Source organism: Ischnura elegans, chromosome 9 (assembly GCF_921293095.1).
Source record: "Ischnura elegans chromosome 9, ioIscEleg1.1, whole genome shotgun sequence".
Lineage (NCBI taxonomy): Eukaryota > Metazoa > Arthropoda > Insecta > Odonata > Coenagrionidae > Ischnura > Ischnura elegans.
The window spans coordinates 2,342,051-2,352,252 of NC_060254.1; the positions used below are offsets into that span (position 1 = coordinate 2,342,051).

At 40.1% G+C, this 10,202-nt stretch overlaps 1 protein-coding gene across 1 annotated transcript in view; it reads right to left on the reverse strand.

Moving 5' to 3' along the window:
• The window catches only part of LOC124165212 (unconventional myosin-Ia), a 235,512-nt gene extending 229,823 nt beyond the window's left edge, over positions 1-5,689 (reverse strand). Inside the window, exon 1 of the mRNA XM_046542492.1 lies at positions 4,291-5,689. Coding sequence (XP_046398448.1) covers positions 4,291-4,381 — 91 coding nt within the window. The 5' untranslated portion in view covers positions 4,382-5,689. The remainder of the gene's footprint in view (positions 1-4,290) is intronic.
• Positions 5,690-10,202: the final 4,513 nt, after the last annotated feature.

Sequence of the window (10,202 nt, forward strand, 5' to 3'; positions counted from 1 at the left end):
TAATTTTTGGTAAACGAGAGAGAGGAGGGAAGGGAATAGGGTAATCAGACAAAATGAAAGGGAATGGGCCTTATTGTAAAAGGGTAGTTATGAAGGGAGGGGATCCTAACGGAATACTTCGAAAAAACTTCAAGTAAACTTTTAGGGAAAAATTTATTTTTGAATACTATGGCAAAAATTAGGTGTAACTGATTAAGCAAGCCATGTCTTTTTCTTCCTGCCTCTTTATACAGGCTCTTGGTGTGATTAATTTTGAAGGATTTGCATGGAAAACCATTATTCAATCAATTCGGTTCACTCGTGGGAATCGTCCATTTTTGACGGTTCATTCCTGTACGATAAATGCGAGGGGCAGTGCGAAAAGACAGCGGCCGCGGAGGCTGCGTGTGATCATGGCGCGGATGAGAAGGGCGGGGGAGCGTGGTACGGCGGCGACTCGACATGCAAGCCTCGCCAAACGATTCGACCACGCTTCTCGCCCCTTCCATTGCTATCCCATGAGGAAAACTACCGCGATACAAATGCACACAAGATAAAATCAATGCTGCACTGTTCGATTAACTAATGTCTACCTATTCGCTCCTTATTACCTTTAATTAAGAAACACTTCTTGAAAGAACTTACCACTCCCTCAACACGAGTCGAACTTTTTTTACTTTTTCGTGACTTCATTCTTGTTAAAAATCTAAAGATTTAACGACCGAGTCTCAAAAATTAACGACCAAAAAGTACATTTTTTAAGTAAACATCATCACGGGTTATGGGCATGGCTCTGCTAATTACAACGATAATGCGCACACCGGTGACAGTTGATTTCCTTAGTAATTCTGGATCAATAAGGAAGTGATACCTGTGTCGGAAGTGGCATCATATAAGGGAAAATGGGTTAAAAATAGTCCGAAATTTGTAAGTGGTCATGGCTGAGGGGGCTCAACAGAGCAGATATTGAAGGAAACACTTTTGCTAAATGGACCACTGCCGCCCATTAAAAAAATACATGCAAAATCTTGCAAAATCAACATTCAGTCACTCGAGGCTTACTTCGATTTCAGGTTCTCAATAATATATTAAGACCGTTTGCTTGAACAGAAAAATCAGAAATCGGTTTATTTAAGTTGAGATAATTTCGTACATATATACAGCATCGGAAATATATCCTCGTTAATTACCAAGGATACGTTAACTACCAGAGATTTGAGAAACGAAAATCACATCTTCGCGAATAAGTGAGGTTGGGGAATTTCAATTTTTTGTGATGTTTTTAACGAATAGTGTCCCAAAATTTTCCCTTTCACATTTGAGCGGATATATCGGCGGGAATAATACCGAGAGAACTACCATATATAATCGATTGAGACAAAGGCAATGTAAATAAGGACATGAGAATATCGGAGATAATGGTTCAGGAGTTCATGGTGGGTTAAATACAATGTAGAAAACAAAAATAGATACACAGAAACCGAAAAAAGGCAGGATTCTAGTACACATCCACCACAGCTGGTCCTCCATTACTATATGCTCTGCTCCTTTATTTGATTCGTTTTTCTCGGGCTAAATACTACGACATTGATGGATAAACGCTTCCCTGTAGGTTAACCAGGTGAGGAAGTTCATTTGAAGTGAGGAGATGAGTTCCATGTAATGGGAGCAAATATGAGACACTCGCCCAGTAAATGAGACTGAGAGGACAATAGAGAAAGAGCTGATGCAGCCAGTCAAAGGCATACTTATCATGGATGCCGTCTCGACATTCACTCAACTCCGACATTTGGATTAAATCCCCCTTTTGAATTGAATCCTCATTTATTCACGGCATTAAATATCTTAAATCGGAAGTCCAGCTACCACAGTTTCTCACTAGCATGACCGACGTTGTACTGAGAAAAAAACTCAGCCAATCCAAAAAAAACTTTCTTTCACATTCGTCGGGATAGTAATTTGCTTTATCACAAATAATACATTACATGGATTACTGAAGCATTGAAAACCTATCTTGTAGCCTTCAGATGTCTACAAGTGAGCATCGTAACGCCGGATAGCTAAAATCCGGGTGGACCAAGAGAGAAATTACACGTCATGGTTTTCTACTATGAAAACCCCCAATGAAATCGTGTGAATGATTTTCGAGGGAACGAAACCTTTACATAATTATGATAACAAAGATTTAGTGTTTCCACATGAATTTATTTCAAAACATTCAAAACTTATCATCATGATGAAGATGAACTTTGAAATATTGGTAGCAGTGAGGTTTAGCAATAAATATGCAAGGAAAAACTGAGTTGTTCTTATAATTTCGAGATGTCAAACAAATTCCACGAATTCACGGTCGAAACAGCAGAGTAAATGAACCCTTTCCCAATTCGTTCCACTATCCAGTCATTCACGCACCCGCGCGGGGGTACAGGGACCGTGTAAACAAGTGCTGATGGAAACTCCAAAACATGGAAGGACTGCAAAAAGTATCACGAAATATAAGAAGGAAGTAGGAAATCAACTGGAATAACCCGAATAATTCTCAATAAAATCTAAATTGGAGAATGGAGAATAAAAGACGGCGAAAGCATGGAAAATAAATTATCAGCAATGACGAATGAATGGACAAAAGAGAACCACTGTGAACATCTCATCGTATAATACGAATATAACAGCATGTTTATGCCAATATTTAGGAAATCAATCACAACAATGAACATAAGAGAACGGCCCAAAAGTAAATAAAATAATCAGTCGCTCTCGAGGATATACGTGAATTAGAGATAAAGATAAGGTAGCCACTCAACAGTGTGCATCTAACTTAACATTTGGGGTAAATAATGAAAAAATTGGCAGCGGTATCAAAGTGCACTTGTCGGAATTATGGTTTCAGCATCAATTTCAAACGCCAATGGCACCGAGGTAAGTGTCCGCGAAGTGATGAAAAAATTTATTCAAGGAAGAAAATTTTTAAGAGCAAATCTAAGTCTAGAATATAAGCATTGTAAGTATGTTATTTCTTGGTTGGTGTTAAAAAAGGATAAAACGGCCCATAAGCCTCCAGAAATTAAGGCATTGAAATACAATTATTCAAACAGCTAGCTTTACCACTAACACAACTCAGTAACCAGTGACGAACATAGACTATTAACAGGAGAGTTAGCAAGGAAATTACTTCGTTGGGAGATAGGTGTTTGGTGCGTTTGTGAAAGAAGAATATAATCATGGCAAACATCACGGTTAAAGTATACCAAATGCATGCATTTTTGTACTGATGAAAGTTCAGATCTAGAGAGAAGTTAATAAGGCCAACGATACCAGCAAAGAAAATAAAATCATACTCTCAAACACATGATTAAGGATATAAGATTACCACGGCCAGAGGCCTGGTTGTAGAGTACCATTTCATCATGATATATACATAATAAAAATATTTTTATATTCCTAATATGAACGCCAAAACGCAAAACCACTAACAGCGGGAATGAATTCCAATTGTAACACTAGTATCCATCCAAAGTAAAACATTTCAAAGCGCACGTGTGGCCGGCATGATATAATGTTCGAATGCTACAGCCATAAATATCATCAGACAAGAAATTCCCCATATTTTCCGACATCTAGCAATTCAGACGAAACATTACTTCGTAAATGTGTTTTAAGAGGTGATTCCAAACTTAAGTATTCTAAACTTTCATGTTACAGAATCGCGCAATACCAACTAATCACTTATATTTAATGGCATCGTATTCAAAGCAATATACGATGTGGTCGACCAGTTTTATGATTTTTATGACCAGATTTATGGATGATATAATTCTACGTAAATATCTACGTAGCTAGGGGCTTTTTGGAATCGAGTTCAATACCAATAACATTCAGAAAGAGGCGGGGTGAAAGCATACTCTTAGAGCACTGACAGTCGCAATAAACATATGTTCATTGAAAGAGAGAAGAAAAGCATAATACATGCAACGCCTGTGAAAGTATCATGCAGATATATGACACTTTTAATCCTCGCTATGACGCTTTCAATCCTGAGGTTGAGGCACCATAGAAAAACTCAGAAAAATATTACATACATACACCACATTGCATCATTGATACATCAAGCAAAATTTTGAGACGAAAGAATTTAAAACCTAGAATTCATAAATTAGCCCATGGCGGAGCAACCTGCTACATAATAAATCGAAAAACCATTCATGAATGTGAGATTAGAGTGACAGACCAATGACTAAAAGTAATTACTTAACCGTTATCCAAGGGAGGAGTGGGTTGGGCAGGCTCTGATAATAAATTTAATCAACATACCCTGTAGTTTCTTTTCTGTCTCCCAAAATTTCTGCAGTTCCGTGAAATATTTGTCCAAGATGAAGACTTTGGATAGCCCCAGAGTGGCCATTATCGTGGAGCTCGGGCGAAGGAACACATGCAGACAGTTCGGGTATCCTTTGCAGAAGGAACTTGAAGGCCACGCACTGGAAGCTGGTCAGTTTAAATTCAAATCCTTTGGAGAGACACTCAACGTATATCTATCTCTCGCCGCGACACAACGCAAGAATTCCTCTCTTATCGTGGAAATCCAAAATGCGTGAGAGATTCAGTCGTTGAAGTCTCCACACGGAAAGTATCACTCGTTGAAGTCTCCAACCTATTGGCACAAACTTCGTTGGCGTGATAATTTCTTGAATATCTTTTCAACGCTTATATATTTTTTTCAAGCGCTGAAACGTTGATTCTAAATCCTTTTCAGAAATGTCTACGTCAAATTAGAATATGATATTACAGCTCATAGGTCAGAGCTTCCAGATTTTTTTGACGAAATTCAGGCCGTGCATAGACAGAAATGCAAGATAAGAAAAATCTTCTGTTAAGGTGCTTTCCTTCCTGCAATCTCCACAGGCGATTCACTGATACTAAACCAGTTGCTTGATCCAGCCTTCTTAAAATTATTTAAACGATAAGCTAATTCCAAGGAGCACCTTTGAAGGCTAACTATACTACTTTTTTTAGCAGAAAGTGTAACTACCTAGCCGATAACTTAAAATGATTACAGTTGAGTTATTTCCCAATTAAGTCATCGAAAAAAATTTTTACCTGCGGGAAATATTTAAAATATGGCACAAATATATAGACAAATCCCGGTTAATCACCTTGAAAAAGAGTCATCACTACTGATAATAATGTCACGAAAATTAAGTATATTTTTTTCGTGGTAACACCAGAAAAACTGCAACTTATTTGAACTTAACGAATGATAAAAACAACTATAATCCAAAGAGAGCTCCCGCATCACCTTTTAACTTCAGTTTTCCTACGAATTAAGGGAACAATTACAGACGAGCTTCGCTATCCACTAATTTCTGCACAGACGGCACAAGCACACGCAGGGAAACAACACAATCACCGGCACACTCTTCGTCCTCTCCCTTGGAACGTGCGATCATAACAGACCGTTCTCTTGGCAGCCATTCCCCGGCTAAACTGTTTACCGAACACATAAACCAAAAAATCCCAGTCCCTCCGGAAAAGAGACTCTCCAGAAGTGATGTTCATATCACGGCCACTTTAGAACAACTCCTCACGCACTTAGACACCACTAAAATCTCCTTTTGACACTAGATTTCGGGCAAGATTCTTGCCGAAAGACAAACTTCACATGGCGACAGCGGAACGACCTCAGCGAGCGACAGCTCGGACTTGACTAACCTGCCACGGGGAACGCCACGGAGCGGCCCGCCACCTGTCGGCAGGTTGGACAATCACCTACCCAGCCAGCACCTGAGGGCGAAAGGAGGGGGAGGCGAGGGGAGATCTGCCCCCCCTCCTGTCCGCACACAATGCCGAGGAAGCGACAACAGGTGGAAAACGATGCTGGGCGGTCTCTTGGAATGTTCCCTAAGCCCCCCCATAGCAAGTGCATCCATCGCCTAGGAAAAAAAGCGCGGGATAACGCTCCGGCGTGATTTTGGGCGCAATCACGACAGCACCCAAATTTCATTCCGAGAATGTGGCGCATCTGCGATTCAATGCTGCATTTTTCACATTATAATTGCATTCTCTGTATTTTAGTGCAGGACTGCACCGAGGTAATATTCTGTAAAAGGTTAACACTAAAAAAGATTAAAATACGAACAAAGGTGTAACACACGAACAAAATGTTAAAATTAACAAATTCTAGGGACTTTTACCAATGCATTGAAATTCGTCATATGGCGGTCCCAGATGCACCTCAATCTAGTGATGACCTTTTGTGGGCTAAGGTGATGCACGCGTAATTTTGAAGCACATGTCGTGTCCCGAAATTTCGTCGCCATTAACTAAAGCAAGTGGTGGAACACATGGGCGTACCCAGCGGGGGGCAGTTGCGCCCCCCTCTAAAAGCGAAAATAAATTTAGTTTAAAACAAAAGTTATGAACAAATTTTCCCTTTGGAGGAAAATGATATTAGTATAAGATTTGGAACTAAAATAAAAATCATTATTTTTTTCAAATAAATAGTTATAAAAACTAATAAATTGCTGTCATAATTTCCTTAAAATTTTGGTTTCATTAACCTTTTCTTTGCAAACAAGTTACAACTTGGACGACCATGGCTAGTTTTACCTCCCCAGTTTTGATTCTGGGTACTCCCATGGTGGAACAATTAGGCGTCATTATAGAGACTAAAGGCTTCTTCTTACTTGCACATTATAATTGGTGTTTTCCTAATATATTTTCGATGTAAACACAAATATTCTCATTTCCCTGCATTAAAACCAAAAGCTATCAATCCTCCTATACTAATCCTGGAATAATGCAAAATGCCTTCTGAAGGTGTCCAACTGGCGACTTGTTTTACCATGCGGCAGTTAACTTTTAACATTAATTTAACAATTTAACTTTCCGCTACGAACATAAAACAGATAAAAACACTTTTATCTGCAGAATACATCTAAACGTCTCTTTTAAATCCCAACCAATGTTTAACACCTCTCAATTTTTTTCAATAGTGTAATGTAACACCAGCAATGGCATCTATTTATTTACGTAGGGCGGTATAGACACAGTTGCTTGTTCCTGTAAGTCTGCCTAAAGCTCCGAGTTATTTGTACTTAAATAATTTAAACAGTGATGGAGTAACTTAACAATACTATTATTAATCTACGCCTTGACTACATCCCTCAGAGAGGAACCTAGGTCTTAGGCTAATAATTTGGTTAATATCAGTACTATAGTGTAATTTCAGCAGTGTTCAGACTCCCATCACTACTGGTACATTATACGAATCGTAGGTAACTTACTTGCAGAAAGGAGCTTGAAAGTTATCGGCAATTTTCCACGGATACTTAAATTCTCTTCTGGACCAGTTTAAATACAATTTCTACAACACATGGCCTGATGGTAACACAAAATTCATTGAAACCGGCTGAGAAGACAAATGAAAGTATTTATCGAAAATTTCCAGTAATTTTTATTGAATGATATTATATATTAGGATATAAGTGGAGTACTTAATGGTCTCATATTCCCTGACAGTGTCACTCCTGCGAGCTCCTGGACACCATTCATGAAGAACGCACAGCCCACACGCTCCCAATTCTCTCACCCGAAGGTCCCAGAGTGCGGCAACTTGTTTACATTCCTCTTCTAACTGTAAGCACTATTCGTCTCGTGACTACCATTGGGGCGCTGTCCGTAAAGCCGCGGCACAGTCCCCAACGCCTAAATTTCCATCGCCATCAGAAGTTACTACCCCAATATTTGCTAGTTTTTCATGGCGCTGCACAGTGGGCTGAAATCGAAAACAGCTGGACAAAACCTCAAAAACGATTTTTTTGAGTGCGGAATTTGGAACTTCGCACAGTTGTTGCCAAAACATTGCCCTCATTAATTTTTTGACGAAAATCAGCATGCTAAAACTAATGCCACACTCTCTGTAGTAATTCAATGGAAACAAAAATTTACAGTATTACTATGCGGTTTATTGTTGTTACTTCTCGGTAATTTTCACGACTCAGTTATATTATTTGTGGCCAATACGATACAAAATCGCGGACCCTGTTTTTCGTTGAAATTTTGTGTTCATGTAGGATTTTAAAAAAAGGATCACCGAGTTACCTCGAGATATTTACACCACATATACAAAAAAGCATATAGAGTGTGATACCAAAAGTTACCTCGACATATTAAGTTAAAATTACATCAAAATGTTTAGAATTTCCATCCAAAGAAATCAACTACGACCGTTAGCATCAAGCAAAACATAATCGATGTTTTTGCCGCGCACGCAGTCCGCGGCAGCTTCCTGATGATGAGGAATGCCGTGACGGGGCCCCTTCTACAGTACAATTTGTTTAAAAAATTTGCCAATGAAAATCGGTTCGCGTCAAAAAATGCACTAATGTATTGGCAACAACTGTGAAAAGTTTCAAATTCCGCACTCAAAAAAATAGTTTTTGAGGTTTTGTCCAGCTTTTTTTCGATTTCAGCCCACTGTGCGCTGCGGCATTTTTTGCCAGTGTTTAGTGTGCCACGGCAACGTTTCTTTTTAATAGGGCAAAAATATGTCGTTTGTGACGCACATTATCGCGTATTTATTATCATATTGGCAAACGTATGCTATACATACGTGTAAGCGTGAACCTTTCCAGCACATAGGCATGATGTTCTAGTAAGCCTGTTCAAAGTAACGATTTTGATGCGTAAGAGTTATGATAATATTCCTTAAAAATTCAAAGCACTTCGCGAACCATGAAGTCGCAGTTGGTTGAGTAATTATGACGGTTACAAATATAACTTGCATACGTTAGCATGACATGTTGACAAGGGAATGTCTTTATGTTTTATTTAATGTATTCCCCTTACTTACCGTCTAGCAGCACGGCGAATATAAAACTAATTATTTCACTTGAGAAACAGATGAAATTTGTCGAGTGACCTTATGCATACATACTTAAAACTTGAATAAATTCATGTAATTCTTCGGCGAAAAACTGGCACAGGCTATGAAAGAGACTTAAAGGAAATATTTGTTCCCAAAGTTATTGACTCATGGGGAATACTTTTCATAGATTTTTTATCACAAGGAATAATTAAATAGAATTTGCGAATGAGCACCATCCTTCATTGTACATATTATCCATCCACATCTACAAACTAGTTCGCAAGCCGCCTCAATATCCCGCCTTTCTGATATGCCATACTCCTCTTCCTCCCTTTCGATTTCTCCATTATTTTCCTACTAATTTTCTCCAGCACAGAATTTAAACACTTAAAATAGGGGGGGGGGAGTGAAAAAATTCGAACTCAGTTGCTCCGCTCAAGAGGCTAATGCCTTGGCAACTGCGCCGTGGCGGTCGTCGTGAAGGGAGGGAAAATGGTCCTGTCATGGCCTCTATCCTTGCGAGAAGGGCTGCGTCCGTCCTAGCATCATCCCCATCGGCGCCAAATTGCTGCGGCGGGCCGCCAAAGCCCCGACACACTCTCCCTTCCCATCCGCAGCACAACGTGCGGAAGCTGGTTTAAGTGCGAGAGGTGGCGGAGAGAGGTCAAGACGAGGAAGAGGAACACGGATTGGAAGAAGAAGAAGGTAGGAGGGAGAGAGAGGGGGAGAGAGAGAGGAAGGGAGGGGAAGACTTTTGTGAGAGGAAGATGAAAGAGGGAAAAAAAGAGGGAGGGGAGGGCTGGAACGACCAGGAGACGTTCTCTCCGCTCTTGGAAGTGGAGGCAGGCATGGGGAGGGGTGAGGGGGAAGAGGGTAGGGGAGGGCATTCGAGGGGAATGAGCGCTGCTCATGAGACTGACCCTTTCGGGACTCGATTGAGCGCTAATCTCGGGGGATTTCGAATCGTCAAGCAACTCACCCATTGCAAGCAATGGAGGGGGGATTAAGGTCATTGCTTCGAGAGGGGAGGTGGTTCATTAAACAGACATTAAAGGAATTAGGCCGTGAGCCGCTAGAGGCTCGGAGGCTGCGCGATAGGCTTTGATTGCTTCAGCAATTGAGGATAGATTTCTTTCAAAGCGACACTGAGAACGCCATATTAGAGTCCCACTATATACTTTGATCCGACAGAAACGATAAATTAAGAGAGATATTTTGCCTGACGGACAAGTATGGGAATTCCTTTTTCCCCTGAACAGTAATGTACTTTAAAACATCGGCGAAACTTCGTTAGAGCATTTCCTCTTTATATTTGTAAACGACCGGTGTCCTAACACCCCAACCACACGCCTATTGA